The sequence below is a fragment of the Ranitomeya imitator genome, chromosome 4 (genome assembly GCF_032444005.1).
Source record: "Ranitomeya imitator isolate aRanImi1 chromosome 4, aRanImi1.pri, whole genome shotgun sequence".
NCBI classification, from domain to species: domain Eukaryota; kingdom Metazoa; phylum Chordata; class Amphibia; order Anura; family Dendrobatidae; genus Ranitomeya; species Ranitomeya imitator.
In genome coordinates this window covers 673396819-673420354 of record NC_091285.1, presented here as the reverse complement: position 1 = coordinate 673420354, position 23536 = coordinate 673396819, and the positions used below count along the sequence as shown (strand labels likewise).

The window sequence follows — 23536 nt, the reverse complement described above, 5'->3', positions numbered from 1 at the left end:
CTCTGCACTTTACTTACATCTCTATTTTCACAGAGTCCTCTTCCGGCGATTCCCATCCTGGACTCCTCTGATCTCTCCGGTTCCCACTCCAAGTTGTCTTGCCTCTCCTCACGGAACCCTCCAGACCCTGCTACTGGTGGGATCAACCTTTCTGGATTTCATGGAGCTTCTGGGATTCTCTCCACCAGCAGGTCCAAGTATTCTACAGTGTTGCTAGTTTGTCAATACGGGTTGTCCTCTGGTCCTGGATTCGCGGCATTCATGACACCTGGTGTTGTGACGGGGGAATCCCTGTATAGGGGTACACCTTGCCCGATGCTCCACTATGTGGTACAGTGTTGTGATCCAGAAGTTCTGTCCCTCTGACACCTTTTCCCTTTTTGTTTTTACCTTGTTAATAAATATCTTTTGGTTTATGAGATCCACTCTCCTGTCTTTTGAGAATCGGGTATACAGCCACCACTGCACCATCAGTGGTCTAGTGAGTCCACTATACCTTGTCACACCCTGTGGGCGTTACAAATGCCCTAACCCCATAACTTCCCTCCAAAATCAATGAAGGACAGCTTGCTCATCTTCTCTCCAAATCACACGTCACCACTTTTGTACTTGACCCCATCCTAACCTCACTATTACACTAATCCCATCCCTAACCCATATCTTCAATTTATCACTAACTTCTGGTACCTTCCCCCTTCTTTCAAACATACCACAATCACAACTATCCTCAAAAAGCCTTCCCTTGACCCGAGCTCCATGTCCAGCTACCACCCCATATCTTTGTCCCATTTGCTTCCAAACTACTTAAGCAGCATATCCACGCTGAACTTTCCTCTCACCTTGCATCTAACTGTCTCTTTGTCAGCCTACAATCTGGCTTCCATCCCCACCATTCCACTGAGACTGCCCTGACCAAACTTACGAATGACTAACTTACAGCCAAAGCTAACAGACAATTCTATATGCAACTCCTTCTAGACCTGTCCTCTGCCTTCCACACAGTTGACCACTGCCTCCTACTACAGTTCCTCTCCTTGCCCTATCCTGGATCTCCTCATACCTCACAAACTGGACAATTTGCATTTCCTACTCCCATACTACCTCTTCATCTGGCCCCCTCTCTGTTAGTGTCCCTCAAGGCTCTGTCCTAGGACCTCTTCTCTTCTCAATCTATACCCTTCACCTGGGACAACTCATAAAGTCCTATGGCTTCCAGTTCCATCTATATGTCGATGACACTCAGATCTACTTCTCTGGCCCAGTTGTCACCACTCTGCTCTCCAGAATCCCAAAGTGTCTATCAGCCATATCCTTCTTCTCCTCTCACTTCCTCAATCTCAATGAGGACAAAACCAAACTAATTATCTTTCCTCCATCTCGCACATCTTTCCTATCTGTCACAATAACTGAATTCTCTCTTTCCCCGGTCCCAGTAATCCGCTGCCTCGCTCGGAGTAAACCTTGAATCTGCCCTGTCCTTTAAACTGCACATCCAAGCTCTCGCCACCTCCTGTCACCTTCAGCTCAAAAATATTTCCAGAATCCGTCCTTTCTTCAACCCTCACTCTACCAAAATTCTTGTGCATGCCCTAATCATCTCCCGCCTCGACTACTGCAACATCCTCCTTTGTGACCTACCCTCTAACACTCTCGCACCCCTCCAGTCCATCCTTAACTCTGCTGCCCGACTAATTAATCTCTCTCCTCGCTAGACTCCTGCTTCCCCTCTTTGCATATCCCTTCACTGTCTCCCAATTTCCCAGCATATCCAGTTTAAACTACTAACACTGACCTACAAAGCCATCCATTACCTTTCTTATCCTTATATTTCAGAACTAATCTCTCAGTATCTTCCCTCACGTAATCTCTGGTTTCCCCCAAGACCTCCTTCTCTCCTCCACGCTTATTTGCTCCTCACCCAATTGCCTCAAGACTTCTCCTGAATATCCCCATCATTTGGAATTCTGTGCCCCAACACGTCGGGTTATCCACCACATTTGGATCCTTCAAACGGAACCTGAAAGCCCACAACCTGTAATGACCACATGACCACCTCAACATCATCGGAGCTACCGCAACCCCCGACCTACTGTCTCCTTCCCCACAATCCTGTAGAATGTAAGCCCGCAAGGGCAGGGTCATCTCCCTCTGTATCAGTCTGTCATTGTTAGTTTTGTATACTGTAAGTGATATTTGTATTTTGATGTAACCCCGTCTCATGTACAGCACAATGGAATTAATGGTGCTATATAAATAAATTTTAATAATAATAATCATGGTTGTAATTTGTCCAATTCATTACCCTACTTTAAGCTCTAGAGCATTGAGGAATATTACCAGGATTTATTACTTACCACGACCTTCAGCTTTTTCTTCACACCATCAGATACAAACTGTCCCGCCGCCTTTATTTCGATGTCATGCTCTCCCAAGTTTAATGGCACAATGACAAAGGTAGCAGCCACTGATGAAGAAGGTTGGATCTTATATTCTTGACGATACTTTTTTTTGGAAGTAGAGTAACTGCAGAAATTCTCATTGTAGGTCCAGTCTACCCGCACCTAAAATAAAGAAAACAAGAGGACCATGCTAAGATGTAAGAGATGTAGGATCCTTTAAAGAGTAAATACAATTTTTTTAAACAAAATTATTGTCTGGGCTTTGAAAGATAGGATTTTTTTAATTGCTTACTTTTTACCCAAACACTATCTTGCTGTTCCAGGTTAAGCTCCCGTAGAAGCTGCTCAGCAAGATTCGTACAATATATTCAAACAGCCCGGGTTATGAAATCCCCTATATGAATACATGGGTCGGGAGCAAAGAGGCTCAGAAAGTCCCATATACAGACTGTTTGGATGTAGTACACAGATCTTTCTGAGCAGCAGTTAAAAGCAGCTTAAAAAGTAGCACAACTTCGTCATTGAAACAGCACTGAAGAATAGTGATTGGGAGAGAAAAAAGAAAAATAAGGCAATGAAGTACAGTCTGAAAAATTTTAATTTTGCGATGCTTGGAGGATAATAAAAATACAATAAAATTTATTTACTCTTTGACATTTATTCCATGTTTTTCACTTGCCTTAATTTCACTGTTGCCGTAATTGTAGAGAATCGCCCGGATCTCTACTTGCTCATTTCTCACCACGGAATATGGAAGCTTCAGGTCAATAAAGAAGTTCATCATCACCTGAATATCATGTGGTTTAGACACACAGATTCCTGTCCAGACAAGACAAAAGCAAACGAGAATGTCAAACCCAGTTTGGATGATCACAGAGGCAGCAAAGACTAAATCTGTCATTTGGCACAATTCGAGTTTTTTTAATACACTCCTCAACACTGAAATTGCAACAGCAAGAAGCACAAGCCCTAAGGTTATGCACATCGGTGACAGTAGAAGGTTTTGCTCGAATCTTCAAATGATCAAATTTTCAAGCACCTACTGTAGCTCTAATCTTTTTGTGGGAAAGGCATTCAAGCCAAATTGAAAGCAAATTATTATTAGCCAGATAAAACCTCAAAAATTTGATCAATTCTTGTGGGATGATTGTGTGATGCCTCCTGTTTTTTGACATGCCAGTTATCAACAGTTGCCGTAAATTGAGATGGACAGATCCCTTGAACTTTGAGACCTTGGTTTCGACATCTGGCAAAATGTGATGTAGGTAGGCCAAGATGTTAGCACCGTTTTAACATAGCATGGCCCAGTGACTGGGTGAACATCTGCATGGACAGATCGTCAGATTAGAAATCTGGTGCAAAGTGATCCATTCTGACCTGCAAGTGAAAATGGACATCACATACTAATTCTAAGCCATCACCAGCATCTGCGCAAACCATCAGAAGGCATTTGCACAACATAGGGCTAAGAGCCGTACATCCATCTACAAGTTCTCCAATGACCTCACAAGACAGTTCTCAAAGGTTATTATGGTGCACAGAGAGAGAATAATGGAGGATGGAATGGAGATCATTCCTCTTCTTCAGAGAGTCTTTCTTATGTCTTTGATGCTGAAATAGTTGGAGATTGGTCAGGAGTAGAGATGAGAAAGAATGACTGCATAGCCTAAGCTTGCTATTATGGTCTACCATTGAGCTCATCTGGGACTTTATTAGTCAGCATTGCAAAGGTATTAACACATTACAATTAATAGGAAAAGCTTTGCAATTTATTTAATTTTCCATAAGTGAAAACCACTGTTGAAGCTCTGATGGTATAAACTGAAACACTGACCAAACACTGACGAAAATCAGATCAGAAACACTGATGACACTCGGACTCCAATGTACCACTTTATAATACTTTACATTTTTTCACCAAACATGAGAGCTGCAAACACAATTCTGATAGATGTTATTACTTTAGTAACTGTCTACAATTTGCCGACAGGCACCCCATTGCAATCTAACTAAGCCTTAGAGATGGACAAACCAGAACAGTAAAGTTCGGGGTCCATACCGTACACCTAGAGTCCATGCACAGACTTCGAACATGGACTTCTCCTTGAAGTCCATGCTGCTGTTCAGGTTCAGTAGTCCAAACATCCAATGTTTTTTCACGCTGTCTTCTGTTTGTCAGTGTGATAAACACAGCTCTGATCGAGGGTAGATTCGTTACTGCCTGTCAAAACCCTGCGGTTCCCAGGCGGTCATACAGATGACAGCGTGTGAGCCAACAGCTGTGACTGGCGGTAAAAAGGTTACCGCCGGTCACAGGAGTCGGCTGATGAGAGTACTAATCATCATCATGCACTCAGTCTCGCTGATAGCAGCGACAGCAGGTGTATGATGATGAGAGTATTTATCAGAAGGCGCCAGTGCAATAAATAAATAAAATTAAAAAATAGCCTGGGATCCCCTCTGTTTTAGGCTGGTTTCACATTTGCGTTTTTTTGGGTGCGTTTTTGCGGTAAAAACCGCAAAAAAACGCATGGTGAAAAAACGCATGTAAACGCATGCAAACGCTGCGTTTTTTTGACGCATGCGTTTTTACATGTGGTGTAAAAAACGCGGCGTTTTACCGCGTTTACATGCGTTTTTTCATGCGTTTGCGTTTTTTAAACGCATGCTGAGAAATGTGTGACAGCTGCCAATCATTAAAAAAAAGTAAAAAACCCACTATAAACAGAAATAGTTAGGGTTAGGGGTAGGGGTAGGGTTAGGGGTAGGGATCATAACCCTAACCCTAAAGGGTTCCTAACCCTACCCCTAACCCTAACCCTAACCCTAAGGGATCCTAACCCTACCCCTAACCCTAACCCTACCCCTACCCCTAACCCTAACCTTACCCCTAACCCTAAGGGATCCTAACCCTACCCCTAACCTTAACCCTAACCCTACCCCTAACCATAAAGGGGTAGGGTTAGGGTTAGGGGTAGGGTTAGGATTAGTGTTGAGCATTCCGATACCTCAAGTATCGGGTATCGGCCGATATTTGCGGTATCGGAATTCCGATACCGAATTCCGATACTTCCCGCGTATCGGATACCGGAATCGGAAGTTCCCAGAATTCAAACTGAACGCAGCAGCCAATGAGGAATGATTGGAAGTGTGGGCACATCCTGTTTAGCATGGTGGGCATGTAAGTACTGGCAAGGCTTGGATTGGCTGCTGAAATGATGTCACTCTGCACTATAAAAAACGCTGCCGCCATTTTGCGCTCACTCTGCTGTGATTTCAGTTAGGGACAGGACGCTGTGTTCTAACTGAGGGCCAATCGAGCTAGCTAATTGCTTTATTTTCCTTTCCAAAGGCTAATTTAGCAAAACGCTGTGTGTTCTTCACTGTTCACCTTGCTCTTGCCTTGCAGCGCTGTTTTAACAGCGTTCTGCAAGGTCTCTGTGTGTGTGTGCAGCTCACTCTGTAGTCTCTGTGCAGCCATATACCCGGTTGTATTCAGCTCAGGGGGGGTTCACACTGCCTCACACAGTTGTCCTTTTTTGCTCTTAGTGCAGCCTGCTGCACATTTTTTCTCAAATTTCCTATTAGTGTTTTTCCACCAGTCTCCAGCTCTATTGTGGAAAAACACTACATAGGATAACCTAGAGGGGGGTTTTTGGGCCTTGCAGCGCCGTTTACGGCTGTCTGCACGGTCTCCGTGTGAGCCCAGCTCGCCCTGTAGTCTGTGTGCAGCCATAGCCGGTTGGATTCAGCTCAGGGTTCGTTACTGGCTCATACCTTGAGAAAAATTTTACTTTTTTTCAAATAGTGCAGCCTGTTTAAAATTTGAAAAACAAAAATTCCTATTAGTGTCTTTCCACTCGTATCCAGCTAAATAGTGGAAAAACACTATATAGGATAACCTAGAGGAGGGTTTTTTGGCCTTGCAGCGCCGTTTACGGCTGTCTGCACGGTCTCTGTGTGAGCGCAGCTCGCCCTGTAGTCTGTGTGCAGCCATAGCCGGTTGGATTCAGCTCAGGGTGCGTTACTGCCTCATACCTTGAAAAACAATTTCCTTTTTTTCAAATAGTGCAGCCAGTTTAAAATTTGAAAAAAAAAATTCCTATTAGTGTCTTTCCACTCGTATCCAGCTAAATAGTGGAAAAACACTATATAGGATAACCTAGAGGAGGTTTTTTTGGCCTTGCAGCGCCGTTTACGGCTGTCTGCACGGTCTCCGTGTGAGCCCAGCTCGCCCTGTATTCTGTGTGCAGCCATAGCCGGTTGGATTCAGCTCAGGGTTCGTTACTGCCTCATACCTTGAGAAAAATTTTACTTTTTTTCAAATAGTGCAGCCTGTTTAAAATTTGAAAAAAAAAATTCTTATTAGTGTCTTTCCACTCGTATCCAGCTAAATAGTGGAAAAACACTATATAGGATAACCTAGAGGAGGGTTTGTTGGCCTTGCAGCGCCGTTTACGGCTGTCTGCACGGTCTCTGTGTGAGCGCAGCTCGCCCTGTAGTCTGTGTGCAGCCATAGCCGGTTGGATTCAGCTCAGGGTGCGTTACTGCCTCATACCTTGAAAAACAATTTCCTTTTTTTCAAATAGTGCAGCCAGTTTAAAATTTGAAAAAAAAAATTCCTATTAGTGTCTTTCCACTCGTATCCAGCTAAATAGTGGAAAAACACTATATAGAATAACCGAGAGGAGGGTTTTTTGGCCTTGCAGCGCCGTTTACGGCTGTCTACACGGTCTCCGTGTGATTTAAACTAGCTCTGTAGCCCGATCTGCACCAAAAAAAAAGTTAAGTTCACCAAACACAACTTAACACTTGTGTAGGCCACATTTGAAAAATAATAAAGTTTAGTCCACAATTTACAACATTAGTGTTTCTTACACCTGTTAGGAGGAGCATTTCAGGAATAAGCACACTAAGGCCTTAGTACTTTTCTGCTTATCTTTATCTGTCAACCAAGATGAAGAGGGCAGGGAGTAAGGCACGTGGGCGTGGGCGCGGAGCAGGGAGAGGAGCAGGGAGAGGACGTGGTGATTCTGTGCCTGCTGCGGGCGCCGGTGACTCGTCGTCACTCAGTTTCAGCAGGGAACAGTCCTTCATGCGCAGCTTTGTCGGAGAGCGCCGTGCACCGCTGCTACGTGAAGACCAAATTGAAGCCGTTGTCGGGTGGATGGCAGCTAACGCCTCGGCATCGACTTCAGTTAGTGCCACATCCTCTCAGGCACAGAGCACTGGAGAGCAGCCATCTGTCTCTTCACCACCTGCCAAATTGGCCAGGCAGTCAGAGAGCCCAGGACAGGAGCCGTCTCTACTTCTGTTCTCTGAATCTCTTGGCTTGGAAACAGGGGGCCAGCCAAGCAGCATTGGAGAAATGGAAGAAGAGGCAGTGTGCAGTGATGCCCAAAAGCTTTATCTCTCTGACTCTGAAGAGGCAGGTGGGCCAGTGCCTCCGGTGACCACAGCGCAGTACGCATCTGATGATGAAACTCAGGTGCCGCTTTCTGATGCGTACTGTGCTGCCGAGACTACCCAGGAGGAGCAGTTGGTGGCAGAGGGTAGTGGAGATGATGAGGTCCTTGACCCATCGTGGCGTGAGGAACAGGAAGGTGGTGGGAGCAGCTCTGAGGAAGAGCTTCCCCTTACGGGCCAAAGAGGGAGAGGGAGGGGGAAGACTGCGGAGCCTGTAGCCTCCACTTTGGCACCCGTTAGGAGCCTGTCTCTTTCCAAAGCCAAAAAGGGCGCTCCCAAGACTTGCAGTGCCTGGTCCTTTTTTGACACAGTTGCAGATGACATTTGTTTTGTCAAATGCAAGCTGTGTCATCAGAAAGTAAAAAGAGGTAAAAGTGTCAGCAACCTCAATACCACAAATATGTGGAAACATGTGCGGAACAGGCACGCGGTGGAGTTACAGAAACACAGTGAAGACGTAGGCCAACCAACAGCGGCAGCTACCACCTCTTCATCTCGTGTTGCCTCTTCCTCCACTGTTGTCCAGAGACCTAGTGTAATTCCACCCACAGCACCACCTTCCCAGTCATCCTCACACTCCCAGTCTACTCTACAGCCATCGGTAGTCCAGGCATGGGAGAAAAGGCGGGCATTCTCGGCCAACCACCCCCGAGCACAGGCTCTGAATGCAGGCATTGCCAAACTGTTGTCCCTGGAAATGCTCTCGTTCAGGCTGGTGGAGACTGACAGCTTCCGTGACTTGATGGCATTGGCAGTCCCACAGTACAAGGTGCCCAGCCGCTTTTACTTCAGCAGGCAGGCTGTCCCTGCCCTGCACAGGCATGTTGAGGCAAACATAAAACATGCGCTACTGAACGCCGTCAGTAGCAAGGTCCACCTCACCACCGATGCGTGGACCAGTCAGCATGGACAGGGGCGATATGTTTCCCTCACTGCCCATTGGGTTAATGTTGTTGAGCCAGGTACAGATCGTGCGAGTGGCGCAGGACGTGTCATGCCCACTCCAAGGATTGCAGGAATCCAGTCTGTACGCATCGACTCCTCCTCTTACACCAGTTCCTCTGATTCCTCTTTGCAGGATCCGTCACAGTCCACCTCCACATGGACCCGTGAACGTTTACCTATGACCGACATGAGCACAGCCGTGGCCAAACGTCAGCAGGCCGTCTTGAAACTAGTTTCATTGGGGCATCGAAGCCACACAGCGCAGGAGCTCTGGAATGCCATCAAGCAGGAGAGCGATGTGTGGTTACTGCCAGCGAATCTCCAGCCAGGCATGGTAGTGTGTGACAATGGCCGAAATCTGGTGGCAGCTTTGGCCCTTGGCAACCTCACTCACATCCCATGTCTGGCACATGTGCTCAATTTGGTTGTGCAGAGTTTTCTGAGGGACTATCCGGATCTTGATGCCCTGCTGCACAAGGTCCGCCTAGAGTGTGCTCACTTGCGGCGTTCCAGCTTGGCCAGATCCCGCATTGCTGCTCTGCAGCGCCGATTCCGCCTTCCGGAACACCGCATCATATGTGACCTACCTACCCGGTGGAATTCCACGTTACATATGTTGGAGCGGTTGTGTGAGCAGCAGCAAGCAGTTATGGAGTACCAGCTGCTTCAGGCGCAAAGAAGTCGCAGTCAGCGCCGATCAGACTTCACAACCACAGAGTGGGCCACTATGAAGGACGTCTGCCAGGTTTTGCGTCCTTTTGATTATTCCACGCGGATGGCAAGTGCAGATGATGCACTAGTCAGCATGACTGTCCCCCTTATCTGCCTGCTTCAGCAAACTTTGCAAGGGTTAAGGGATGATGTGGTGGAAGAGGTGGAGGATGAGGAGTCACCTTTTCCATCAGCTTCTGGAGAGTCAGCGCCACGTGGTTCCTCACAAAGGGGTACGCAGGGGCCAATTTGTGAGGAGGATGAGGAGGAGTCAATGGAGGAGGAAGAGCTCCGTCCAGAGGAGGGAGCGACACAATTGTCCAGTGGTCAGTGTGTACAGCGAGGGTGGGGTGATGACGAGCGGGCAGAGATCATGTCTCAAGCAGGGGACAGCGTTTCTGGGCCAGTTGGCACTCTGCAGCACATGGTGGATTTCATGCTGCAGTGCCTGAGAAACGACCGCCGCATCGACCACATTCTCAACATGCCTGATTATTGGGTGTTCACCCTCCTCGATCCTCGCTACCGGGACAACGTCCAAAACCTCATCCCTGCGTTGACCCGGGAGCGTAAATTGCGGGAGTACCACGACACACTGGTGAATTCCATCATCTTCTCCTGTAAAACTGAGAAGAGTGCTGCTAGTGCTTTACAAAGCAGCTCAGTGCGTCGAGGCAGTGGGGGAGGCTCTGCCCAAAGAGGGAGCAGAAGCAGTGCCTCTGCCCAAGGCAAGCCCAGTATGGCACAACTCTGGCACACTTTTGTGTGCCCGCCCCAAATGTCTACACCATCACCGGCGGCTCCAGTCAGCAGGAGGCAACGGTTCCGTCAGATGGTGACAGACTACATGGCTTGCCCTCTTACTGTACTCCCAGACGGCTCTTCCCCGTTCAAGTTTTGGGTCTCTAAGCTGGATACATGGCCAGAGCTAAGCCAGTATGCATTGGAGGTGCTGGCTTGCCCTGCGGCTAGTGTCTTATCGGAACGTGTCTTTAGTGCCGCAGGTGGTGTACTAACAGACCGTCGCATGCGACTATCCTCCGATAACGTTGACCGGCTTACTTTCCTGAAAATGAACCAGGCCTGGATCTCGCAGGAATTTGCCACTCCTCTGCCTGATTAAGTAATTGGGTGTCATCCAGGTCTCCTGCTGTGTTCATCTTTCTACCACCTGAACTGCTATTCCTGGGCTCCAACACCGCCAGTTGCGGCTCAGAAGTGCAGGCTGCACAGTAAAAACATACGACCCAGTGTTATTGGGTTTCAGTAACGTCAGCTGATCCCCAGCTGTGTAGCCGGCAATGTGTCCTGCGACCGCCACGCTGGCACAACAACCTAAATGTAAGGGAACCTGTCCCCCCCACCCCGTAGTTTGTTACTGAAAGAGCCATCTTGTGCAGCAGTAATGCTGCACAAGGAAAAGGTAGCTCTTTTTTTTTAGCTCTTTGCACACGCAGAACTTAACACTTATAAAATGTGTTCACTGATACCGTTATACCGTCCCGGAGCTGGGACTTTCCTTCGTAATGTGACGCAGCACAGCCGTCATTCCTACCCCCTTGGTGCCATGCGCTGCCTCCTCAGCGTTGTTTTAAGCTGTCACGGAGCCTGCGCTGTTCTGTTATCCCTTGGGCATGCCCTATTTGCGCTGCCTGTCTTCTGACATAATTTGGTGTCAGGCTGGCTGCGCCTGTGCGGCCGCGCTGCCCGAGATCCCGCCTCGCAGTGTCTTCTGATTGAGTCACACTGCGGGCCTGGGATCCATGGGCATGCGCAGTGCATATCTTCCCCTCGGGCTCTCGCTCATTTCCCTCCGCCTTCTTTAGACTGTGCGCCGTCAGCTGATCCCTAGCATGCCACGGCCGTGACACCGCACAGTCTGAAGAAGAGGGAAGGAGGGGAGTGAGAGTCGAGGTTATGCATTGTGCATGCCCATGGTTCCAAGGCCCGCAGTGGGATTACGTTAGACGAGACTGCGAGGTGGGATCTGGAGCAGCGTGGACGCACAGGCACTGACAGCCTGACACCAAATTATGTCAGAAGACAGGCAGAGCTAATTGGGCATGGCCAAGGGCTAACAGAACAGCGCAGGCTCCGTGACAGCTTAAAACAACGCTGAGGAGGCAGCGCACGGCATCAAGAGGATAGGAATGACAGCTGTGCTGTGTCCCATTACGAAGGAAATTCGCACCTCCGGAACGGTTTAACGGTATAAAGGGACACATTTTTAGTGTTTACTTCGGTGTTTGCAAGGAGCATAATTAAAAGAACCACCTTTTCCTTTTGCATCGTTAGTGCTGCACAAGATGGCTCTTTCAGCTACAAACGTCTTGGGGGGGGGGGTAAAGGTTTCCTTTCAACTTGCTACAATCAGGCTTCGGCCTACACTCTGTTCCTCTGCTCCTCCTGCTGTCCCTGGGCTCTAACACCGCCAGTTGGTGCCTGGAAGTGCTGTGTGCACAGTCAACAGTCGCTCCTCTGTTATTGGGGTTCAGTAACGTCAGCTGATCCCCAGCTGTGTGTGCGGCAATACCTTCAATCTGCTCCTCCTGCTGTCCCTGGGCTCTAACACCGCCAGTTGGTGCCTGGAAGTGCTGTGTGCACAGTCAACAGTCGCTCCTCTGTTATTGGGGTTCAGTAACGTCAGCTGATCCCCAGCTGTGTGTGCGGCAATACCTCCAATCTGCTCCTCCTGCTGTCCCTGGGCTCTAACACCGCCAGTTGGTGCCTGGAAGTGCTGTGTGCACAGTCAACAGTCGCTCCTCTGTTATTGGGGTTCAGTAACGTCAGCTGATCCCCAGCTGTGTGTGCGGCAATACCTCCAATCTGCTCCTCCTGCTGTCCCTGGGCTCTAACACCGCCAGTTGGTGCCTGGAAGTGCTGTGTGCACAGTCAACAGTCGCTCCTCTGTTATTGGGGTTCAGTAACATCAGCTGATCCCCAGCTGTGTATCCGGCAACGTGTCATGCGACCGCCACGCTGGCACAACTAAAATGTAAGGGGACCTGTCCCCCCCCCCTAGGCGTTTGTTACTGAAAGAGCCACCATGTGCAGCACTAATAGTGCACAAGGGAAAGGTCGCTCTTGAAATTATGCTCCTTGCAAACGCTGAACTACACACTCATGTAATGTGTCCCCTCACACCGTCCAACCGTCCCGGAGGTGGGACTTTCCTTTGTAATGTGACGCAGCACAGCCGTCATTGCTGCCCCCTTGGCACCGTGCGCTGCTTCCTTAGCGTTGTTTGATTCCGTCATGGACCCTGCGCTGTTATGTTATCCCTTGGCCATGCACAGTTTGCGCTGCCCGTCCTCTGACATCATTTGTTGTCGTCCTGGCTGCGCCTGTGCGTCCACGCTGCCCGAAATCACACCTCGCAGTGTCGTCTAATGTGATCCCACAGTGGGCCTGGTATCCATGGCCATGCGCAGTGCATATACTAGCCTCTCACTCCCCTTCTTCACGCTTCTTCAGACTAGGCGGCGTCAGCTGATCCCTAATAGCATGCCACGGCCGTGACGCCGCACAGTCTGAAGAAGCAGGAAGGAGGTGAGTGAGAGGCGATGATATGCACTGCGCATGCCCATGGATCCCTGGCCCGCAGTGGGACTACATTAGATGACACTGCAATGTTGGATCTCGGGCAGCTTGGACGCACAGGCACTGCCAGCCTGACACCTACATGATGTCAGAAGACGGGCACCGCTAACTGTGCATGGCCAAGGGATAACATTACAGCGCGGGCTCCGTGACAGAACCAAACAACGTTGAGGAGGTGGCGCCCGGCACCAAGGGGGTTGGAATGACGGCTGTGCTGTGTCACATTACAAAGGAAAGTCCCACTTCCGGGATGGTTTGACGGTGTGAGGGGACACATTATATGAGTGTGTACTTCAGCGTTTGCAAGGAGCATAATTTTCGGAGCCACCATTTTCCATGTGCAGTATTACTGCTGTACAAGATGGCTCTTTCAGCAACAAATGCCTGGGGGGGGGTTGAAGGTTCCCTTTCAACTTGCTCCACTGCAGGCTTCGGCCTACACTCTGCTCCTCTTTGATTCCCTGGGTTTCAACACTGTCAGTTGCCACCTGGAAGTGTTGTCTACACAGAAAAAACACTAGGTGATGTGTCAGTGGGGTTCAGCACCGCCAGCTGTTCCCCTGCTGTGTAGTCGGCAACGTGTCCAGCACAAGCCACGCTGGCACAACAGAACAAAAGCTGCCACCAGTGCAGGCTTCGGCCTACACTCTGCTCCTCTCCTCCTCCTGCTGACCCTGGGCTCAAACACCGCTAGTTTTTGCCCAGAAGTGCTAGCTGCACAGAGAAAAACACCAGCCAATGTGTTAGTGGGGTTCAGCAACGCCAGCTGTTCCCCTGCTGTGTAGCCGGCAACGTGACCTGCAAACGCCACGCAGGCACATGAACTGAAATTAAAGGGAACCTGGCCCCACCCCCCCAGGTGTTTCTATGTATAACAGCCACCTAGTACAGCAGTACTGCTGCATTTGTACAAGGTGGCTGACTTTTTCTCCTTGCCCACGTGGAACTCAACATGTACAAAATGTGTCTCATTGAGACCATTCCACTGTCCCTGAGGTGTGACTTTCCTTTCTAATGATACGCAGCACCCCCCTTGGTAGCGTTTCCCGTCTTTTGTCATCATGGTTAGCTGGCTGCGCCTGTGCATCCGCCCTGCTAGAAACAACGCCCCTCGTTGTCATATTTATTTTGTCAGCGAGGGTGTGGTTTATGGGCACGAGCAGTGCATATGTTCGCCTGTCTTAACTCATCTCCTTCCGCCTTCTTCAGACTGGGTGTCCTCATGGCCGCGGCAGGCGATAAGGGATCAGATGAGGCCGCCCAGTCTGAAGCAGGTGTAAGGACATGTGTGAGCGTCAAACATATTTACTGAACAAGGCCACGAATCCCAGCCACGCAGTGTGATTTTTTGAAAACACACTGTGGGTCTGGGATTCATGTCCATCGCTAACCGTAACGGCCGACATTAAATGAGGTCAGAAGACAGGAAGCGCTCACAGCGCATGGCCAAGGGATCCCAATAGCGCAGACTCCTGTACAGCAAATAACAACGCTCAGGAATCTGCGCACAGCAGCTAGGTGTAAATTTTGACACCTGTGCTGCATCTCCTTAAAAAGACTAGTAGTCACGCCTCCACTACTGTTTGACAGTATAATGGGCTAAATAGTGTACGTGTTTTATTCAGCGTGTGCAAGGAGCAAAATTAAATAGAGCAACCTTTGACTTGTGCATCATTAATGCTGTTCAAGGTGTGGCTCTTGTACCTTGCAACACCTGAGGGGGGGTTAAAGGTAACCTTTGAAATTGGTTCAACTAGGCTTCGGCCTACACTCTGCTCCTCTCCTCCTCCTGCTGACCCTGGGCTCAAACAACGCCAGTTTCTGCCCGGACATGCTAGCTGCACAGAGAAAAACACCAGCCAATGTGTTAGTGGGGTTCAGCACCGCCAGCTGTTCCCCTGCTGTGTAGTTGGCATCGTGTCCAGCACAAGCCACGCTGGCACAACCGACCAAAAGCTGCCACCAGTGCAGGCTTCGGCCTACACTCTGCTCCTCTCCTCCTCCTGCTGACCCCGGGCTCAAACACCGCCAGTTTCTGCCCGGACATGCTAGCTGCACAGAGAAAAACACCAGTCAATGTGTTAGTGGGGTTCAGCACCGCCAGCTGTTCCCCTGCTGTGTAGTCGGCATCGTGTCCAGCACAAGCCACGCTGGCACAACTGACCAAAAGCTGCCACCAGTGCAGGCTTCAGCCTACACTTTGCTCCTCTCCTCCTCCTGCTGACCCTGGGCTCAAACAACGCCAGTTTCTGCCCGGACATGCTAGCTGCACAGAGAAAAACACCAGCCAATGTGTTAGTGGGGTTCAGCACCGCCAGCTGTTCCCCTGCTGTGTAGCTGGCAACGTGTCCTGCAAACGCCACGCAGGCACATGAACTGAAATTGAAGGGAGCCTGCCCCCCACCACCCCAAGTGTTTCTATGTATAACAGCCACCTTGTACAGCAGTACTGCTGCATTTGTACAAGGTGGCTGACTTTTTCTCCTTGCACACGTGGAACTCAACAAGTACAAAATGTGTCTCATTACAGACCATTACAATGTCCCTGAGGTGTGACTTTCCTTTTTAATGACACGCAGCACCCCCATTGTTAGCGCTGCCCGTCTCCTGACATCATTGGTTGGCTGGCTGTGCCTGTGCGTCCCCCCTGCCCGACACAACGCCCTCCGTTGTCTCATATATTTTGACTGCGAGGGTGTGATTGATGGGCACGAGCAGTGCATATGTTCCCCTGTCTTCACTCCCCTCCTTCCGCTTTCTTCTGACTGTTCGGCCTCATGGCCGCGGCATGCGATAAGGGATCAGCTGAGGCCGCCCAGTCTGAAGCACGTGTAAGGACATGTGTGAGCGGCGAACATATTTACTGCACAAGGCCACGAATCCCAGCACCGCAGTGTGACTTTAGGAAAAGCCACTGTGGGTCTGGGATTTATGGCCATCGTTAACCGCAACGGCCAACATGAAATGAGGTCATGAGACGGCCTGCACTAACAGGGTATTGCCAAGGGATAACACAAGAGCGCAGTTTCCTGTACTGCAAATAACAACGGTAAGGAATCTGCGCACAGCAGCTAGGTGTAAATTTGTACACCTGTGCTGCGTCTCCTTAAAAAGACTAGTAGTCACGCCTCCACTACTGTTTGACAGTATAATGGGCTAAATAGTGTACGTGTTTAATTCAGCGTGTGCAAGGAGCAAAATTAAATAGAGCAACCTTTGACTTGTGCATCATTAATGCTGTTCAAGGTGTGGCTCTTGTACCTTGCAACACCTGAGGGGGGGGTTAAAGGTAACCTTTGAAATTGGTTCAACTAGGCTTCGGCCTACACTCTGCTCCTCTACTCCTCCTGCTGACCCTGGGCTCAAACACCGCTAGTTTTTGCCCGGAACTGCTAGCTGCACAGAGAAAAACACCAGTCAATGTGTTAGTGGGGTTCAGCAACGCCAGCTGTTCCCCTGCTGTGTAGTCGGCAACGTGTCCAGCACAAGCCACGCTGGCACAACAGAACAAAAGCTGCCACCAGTGCAGGCTTCGGCCTACACTTTGCTCCTCTCCTCCTCCTGCTGACCCTGGGCTCAAACAACGCCAGTTTCTGCCCGGACATGCTAGCTGCACAGAGAAAAACACCAGCCAATGTGTTAGTGGGGTTCAGCACCGCCAGCTGTTCCCCTGCTGTGTAGTCGGCATCGTGTCCAGCACAAGCCACGCTGGCACAACTGACCAAAAGCTGCCACCAGTGCAGGCTTCGGCCTACACTTTGCTCCTCTCCTCCTCCTGCTGACCCTGGGCTCAAACAACGCCAGTTTCTGCCCGGACATGCTAGCTGCACAGAGAAAAACACCAGCCAATGTGTTAGTGGGGTTCAGCACCGCCAGCTGTTCCCCTGCTGTGTAGCTGGCAACGTGTCCTGCAAACGCCACGCAGGCACATAAACTGAAATTGAAGGGAGCCTGCCCCCCACCCCCAGGTGTTTCTATGTATAACAGCCACCTTGTACAGCAGTACTGCTGCATTTGTACAAGATGGCTGACTTTTTGTCCTTGCCCACGTGGAACTCAAAACGTACAAAATGTGTCTCATTGAGACCATTCCACTGTCCCTGAGGTGTGACTTTCCTTTCTAATGATACGCAGCACCCCCCTTGGTAGCGCTTCCCGTCTTCTGACATCATTGGTTGGCTTGTTGCGCCTGTGCGTCCGCCCTGCCTGAAACAATGCTCCTCGTTGTCTTATTTTGACTGCGAGGGTGTGATTGATGGGCACGAGCAGTGCATATCTTCACCTGTCTTAACTCATCTCCTTCCGCCTTCTTCAGACTATGCAGCCTCATGGCCGCGGCATGCGAGAAGGGATCAGCAGAGGCCGCCCAGTCTGAAGCAGGTGTAAGGATGTGTGTGAGCAGCCAAAATATTTACTGCTCAAGGCCACGAATCACAGCACCGCAGTGTGACTTTATGAAAAGGCACTGTGGGTCTGGGATTTATGGCCATCGTTAACCGCACCGGCCAACATGAAATGAGGTCATAAGACGGGCAGCTCTAACAGGGCATTGCCAAGGGATAACACAAGAGCGCAGACTCCTGTACAGCAAATAACAACGCTCAGGAAGCTGCGCCAAGCACCAAGGCGTTATTTGGGACACCTGTGCTGCGTCTCCTTAAAAAGCCAAGTCACGCATCCACTACAGTTTGACTGTAGAATGGGCTAAATTGTGTACGACTTTCATTCAGCGTGTGCAAGTAGACAAATTAATAGAGCAACCTTTCACTTGTGCAGCATTAATACTGCACAAGGTGTGTCTCTTGTACTTTGTAACACCTGAGGGGGGGTTAAAGGTTTCCTTTGAAATTGGTTCAAATAGGCTTCGGCCTACACTCTGCTCCTCTCCTCCTCCTCCTGCTTCAACATGGGCTCTAACATCGCTAGTTTTTGACCGCAAGTGCTAGCTGCACAGAGAAAAACACACGCCATTGTGTTAGTGGGGTTCAGCAACGCCAGCTGTTCCCCCACTGTGTAGCCGGCAAAGTGTCCTGCAAACGCAACGCAGACACAAAGCTGCCTCCAGTGCAGGCTTCGGCCTACACTCTGCTCCCCCTGCTTACCCTTAGCTCCAACACCGCTAGTTGGGGCTCTAGGAAGACAATCTTTAATAGGCAACGCATCTGGGTTCCAGCACCGCCAGCTGGTTCTCGGCAGTGTTCTTGTCACAGGTACTCCCTCGTGCCAAGCCTGGTTTCAGCACCGTCAGCTGTTTCCGGGTTGTATCAAGCTCGCTGAGACGCCTATGCTTGCCCCGTCATGGTGCGGTCGGGTTAGCCAACTCCAGGGTGCCTCCAGTTTAGGAGCTTCCTATGTGGGCTGCGTGAACTGGTAGTCAAGGCTGGTTCTGTAGTGCCAGTAGGCCCAGCTCCCCCTGTAGGACTGTTGGGGTTCGGTAACTGCGGCTGCCTCGCGGCCTAGCTGTTCTCTCCTCTCCTGTGGGCCTAGGGGGTCCACCACCTGGTTCCAGCACCGTCAGCTGGTTCCGGGCCGAGCCTTTGGCTTAGGTGCCTCCTCCTGGGTATCCGAGTTCCGCCAACGTCAGGCGGTCCTTGGTAGTGCTTTTAAGCGCGGGCACCTACAGCTTAGTAACCGTGTTCCAGCACCGCCAGCTGGTCCTCGGTCGTGCCATTGGCTCTTGCACACTGGGGCAACGCATCTGGGTTCCAGCACCGCCAGCTGGTTCTCGGCAGTGTTCTTGTCACAGGTACTCCCTCGTGCCAAACCTGGTTTCAGCACCGTCAGCTGTTTCCGGGGTGTGTCAAACTCGCTGAGACGCCTATGTTTGCCCCGTCGTGTTGCAGTCGGGTTAGCCAACTCCAGGGTGCCTCCAGTTTAGGAGCTTCCTATGTGGGCTGCGTGAACTGGTAGTCAAGGCTGGTTCTGTAGTGCCAGTAGGCCCAGCTCCCCCTGTAGGACTGTTGGGGTTCGGTAACTGCGGCTGCCTCGCGGCCTAGCTGTTCTCTCCTCTCCTGTGGGCCTTGGGGTCCACCACCTGGTTCCAGCACCGTCAGCTGGTTCCAGGCCGAGCCTTTGGCTTAGGTGCCTCCTCCTGGGTATCCGAGTTCCGCCAACGTCAGGCGGTCCTTGGTAGTGCTTTTAAGCGCGGGCACCTACAGCTTAGTAACCGGGTTCCAGCACCGCCAGCTGGTCCTCGGTCGTGCCATTGGCTCTTGCACACTGGGGCAACGCATCTGGGTTCCAGCACCGCCAGCTGGTTCTCGGCAGTGTTCTTGTCACAGGTACTCCCTCGTGCCAAGCCTGGTTTCAGCACCGTCAGCTGTTTCCGGGTTGTGTCAAGCTCGCTGAGACGCCTATGCTTGCCCCGTCGTGGTGCGGTCGGGTTAGCCAACTCCAGGGTGCCTCCAGTTTAGGAGCTTCCTATGTGGGCTGCGTGAACTGGTAGTCAAGGCTGGTTCTGTAGTGCCAGTAGGCCCAGCTCCCCCTGTAGGACTGTTGGGGTTCGGTAACTGCGGCTGCCTCGCGGCCTAGCTGTTCTCTCCTCTCCTGTGGGCCTTGGGGTCCACCACCTGGTTTCAGCACCGTCAGCTGGCTCCGGGCCGAGCCTTTGGCTTAGGTGCCTCCTCCTGGGTATCCGAGTTCCGCCAACGTCAGGCGGTCCTTGGTAGTGCTTTTAAGCGCGGGCACCTACAGCTTAGTAACCGTGTTCCAGCACCGCCAGCTGGTCCTCGGTCGTGCCATTGGCTCTTGCACACTGGGGCAACGCATCTGGGTTCCAGCACCGCCAGCTGGTTCTCGGCAGTGTTTTTGTCACAGGTACTCCGTCGTGCCAAACCTGGTTTCAGCACCGTCAGCTGTTTCCGGGGTATGTCAAACTCGCTGAGACGCCTATGTATGCCCCGTCGTGTTGCAGTCGGGTTAGCCAACTCCAGGGTGCCTCCAGTTTAGGAGCTTCCTATGTGGGCTGCGTGAACTGGTAGTCAAGGCTGGTTCTGTAGTGCCAGTAGGCCCAGCTCCCCCTGTAGGACTGTTGGGGTTCGGTAACTGCGGCTGCCTCGCGGCCTAGCTGTTCTCTCCTCTCCTGTGGGCCTTGGGGTCCACCACCTGGTTCCAGCACCGTCAGCTGGTTCCGGGCCGAGCCTTTGGCTTAGGTGCCTCCTTTTGGGTATCCGAGTTCCGCCAACGTCAGGCGGTCCTTGGTAGTGCTTTTAAGCGTGGGCACCTACAGCTTAGTAACCGTGTTCCAGCACCGTCAGCTGGTCCTCGGTCGTGCCATTGGCTCTTGCACACTGGGGCAACGCATCTGGGTTCCAGCACCGCCAGCTGGTTCTCGGCAGTGTTTTTGTCACAGGTACTCCCTCGTGCCAAACCTGGTTTCAGCACCGTCAGCTGTTTCCGGGGTGTGTCAAACTCGCTGAGATGCCTATGTTTGCCCCGTCGTGTTGCAGTCGGGTTAGCCAACTCCAGGGTGCCTCCAGTTTAGGAGCTTCCTATGTGGGCTGCGTGAACTGGTAATCAAGGCTGGTTCTGTAGTGCCAGTAGGCCCAGCTCCCCCTGTAGGACTGTTGGGGTTCGGTAACTGCGGCTGCCTCGCGGCCTAGATGTTCTCTCCTCTCCTGTGGGCCTTGGGGTCCACCACCTGGTTCCAGCACCGTCAGCTGGTTCCGGGCCGAGCCTTTGGCTTAGGTGCCTCCTCCTGGGTATCCGAGTTCCGCCAACGTCAGGCGGTCCTTGGTAGTGCTTTTAAGCGCGGGCACCTACAGCTTAGTAACCGGGTTCCAGCACCGTCAGCTGGTCCTCGGTCGTGCCATTGGCTCTTGCACACTGGGGCAACGCATCTGGGTTCCAGCACCGCCAGCTGGTTCTCGGCAGTGTTCTTGACACAGGTACTCCCTCGTGCCAAGCCTGGTTTCAGCACCGCCAGCTGTTTCCGGGTTGTGTCAAGCTCACTGAGACGCCTATGCTTGCCCGGTCGTGGTGCGGTCGGGTTAGCCAACTCCAGGGTGCCTCCAGTTTAGGAGCTTCCAATGTGGGTTGCGTGAACTGGTAGTCAAGGCTGGTTCTGTAGTGCCAGTAGGCCCAGCTCCCCCTGTAGGACTGTTGGGGTTCGGTAACTGCGGCTGCCTCGCGGCCTAGCTGTTCTCTCCTCTCCTGTGGACCTTCAGGTCCACCACCTGGTTCCAGCACCGTCATCTGGTTCTCGGCAGTGTCTTTTGCTCTTGTACCTTCTGCTCCCCATCCTGGTTCCAGTACCGTCAGCTGGTTCCGGGCAGAGCTTTTGGCTTAGGTGCCTCCTTCTGGGTATCCAAGTTCCACCAACGTCAGGTGGTCCTTGGTAGTGCTTTCGGGCACGGGTACCTCCTGCTTAGTAACTGGGTTCCAGTAACGTCAGCTGGTCCTCGGTAGTTCCATTGGCTCTTGGACCTTCGGCTACCCATCCGGGTTCCAGTACCGTCAGCTGGTTCTCGGCAGTGTCTTTTGCTCTTGTACCTTCTGCTCCCCATCCTGGTTCCAGTACCGTCAGCTGGTTCCGGGCAGAGCCTTTGGCTTAGGTGCCTCCTTCTGGGTATCCGAGTTCCGCCAACGTCAGGCGGTCCTTGGTAGTGCTTTTTAGCACGGGTACCTCCTGCTTAGTAACCGGGTTCCAGTAACGTCAGCTGGTCCTCGGTAGTTCCATAGGCTCTTGAACCTTCGGGTAGCCATCCGAGTTCCAGTTCCATCAGCTGGTTCTTGGCATTTTCTCAGCCTTCTTGTACTTTCTGCTACATTTCCAAGTTGAAGACCCTAAAGTCGACGACCCGGAAGACCACCCCGATGACGACGACGACGACCCGGAAGACCACCCCGATGACGACGACGACGACGGCGGAGACGACGACGGCTGAGACGACGACGGCGGAGATGACGACACTGGAGACGACGACCCTGGAGACGACGACATGGAAGACCGAGAAGCAGAAGAACAAGAGGCTGCAGAACAAAGAGCAGAAGAACATTAAGCATAAGACTTAATATCAGAGCAAAAGATATTATCTAAATTATATGCAGAAGAAGACTAAGCAGTGTATGGGGGTGAGTCCGTTCCTCCTCGTGGTGCCCCTGGATAAAGCCTGATGCTGCAGGCCAAACTGAACGTGGACAAATGTAACTTTTGTGACTGGCAGAACGGAAGGTGTAATCTTCCAACTTTTATAGATAACAACTACGGGAATGCCTGTCACAAATGAGAATATGATGAAGAAGTAGAATAGGAAGAATAATAACAGTGGAATAAAAAGAATATGTAGAATAGGAAGAATAATAATAGTTGAATAAAATGAATATGAAGAATGTAATAAAAAAAAAAATAGGTAGAAGATGAAGAAGAAGATGAATAAGGTGAAGAAGAAGTTGATGTCAAAGATGCTGATGATGATGAAGATGAAAGTGTGGGAAAAGTAAAAAAAAAAAAGAAAAAAAAAGAAGGGGAAGGGCGTGGAATAGTGAAACATCAATATCTGACAAAATAAAAAAAAATTTACATACTCAATATCTTTTTCACTCCGAACGTCTTAAAAAAAAAAAAAAACATGCTATTCTATTTGATTGGGCTAAACCTCATTGCCTTTAATGTCTCCGCCACCTCCCACAATACATCCTACATTATTCTTAGTTGTTTTCCTTCATGTAGAATGAACCTACAAGGCAAGAAAGGGTTTATTTTAATTCCGATATTTTGGTCCCATTGACTTGCATTGGGATCGGGTATCGGTATCGGCGATATCCGATATTTTTTGAATATCGGCCGATCCTATCTGATACCGATACTTTCCGATATCGGAAGGTATCGCTCAACACTAGTTAGGATCCCTTTATCACCTTTACGTTGGGTGGTGGCATATTAGTGTGCTTTCAGTGTTTTTAATAAAAAAACGCGTGCGTTTTTTAACGCAAAAAACGCATGCACCAAAAAACGCATGCGTCCCCATTGACTCCAATGCATTTTTTGACACAAAAAAAAACGCATGAAAACGCATGCGTTTTTTTTTGGTCCAAAAAACGCTTCTAAAAATACTACAAGTAGCATTTTAGAAAAAAAACGCATGCAGTAAAAAAACGCATGCGTTGCAAAACGCGACCAAGCGCATACACAAAAAAACGCATGCGTTTTCAATGTTAAATATAGGGGAAAAAAACGCATGCGTTTTTTTGAAAAAAAACGCAGCAGACAAAAACGCAAGTGTGAAACCAGCCTTAGCTAGTCAGCACAGGCAAAACCAAAAGCTGCGGGACGCAGCCCACAGCTGTCAGTGTTATCTTGGCTGATTATCAAAAATAGAAGGGTCCCCATGCTGTTTTTCTTTTACTTATTTTAATAAATAATTTTATAAAACTGAGGGGGGTCCTCCAATTTTTGACAACCAGCCAGGCTAAAG

At 50.4% G+C, this 23536-nt stretch overlaps 1 protein-coding gene across 1 annotated transcript in view; it reads right to left on the bottom strand.

The window, feature by feature from the left end:
* LOC138677283 (complement C3-like) overlaps positions 1-23536 on the bottom strand; it is a 124681-nt gene that overhangs the window by 59527 nt on the left and 41618 nt on the right. The window contains exons 20-21 of the mRNA XM_069767314.1: positions 3079-3218; positions 2355-2561 (exon numbers count right to left, since the gene is read on the bottom strand). Of these exons, the coding sequence (XP_069623415.1) occupies positions 2355-2561; positions 3079-3218 (347 nt within the window). The remainder of the gene's footprint in view (positions 1-2354; positions 2562-3078; positions 3219-23536) is intronic.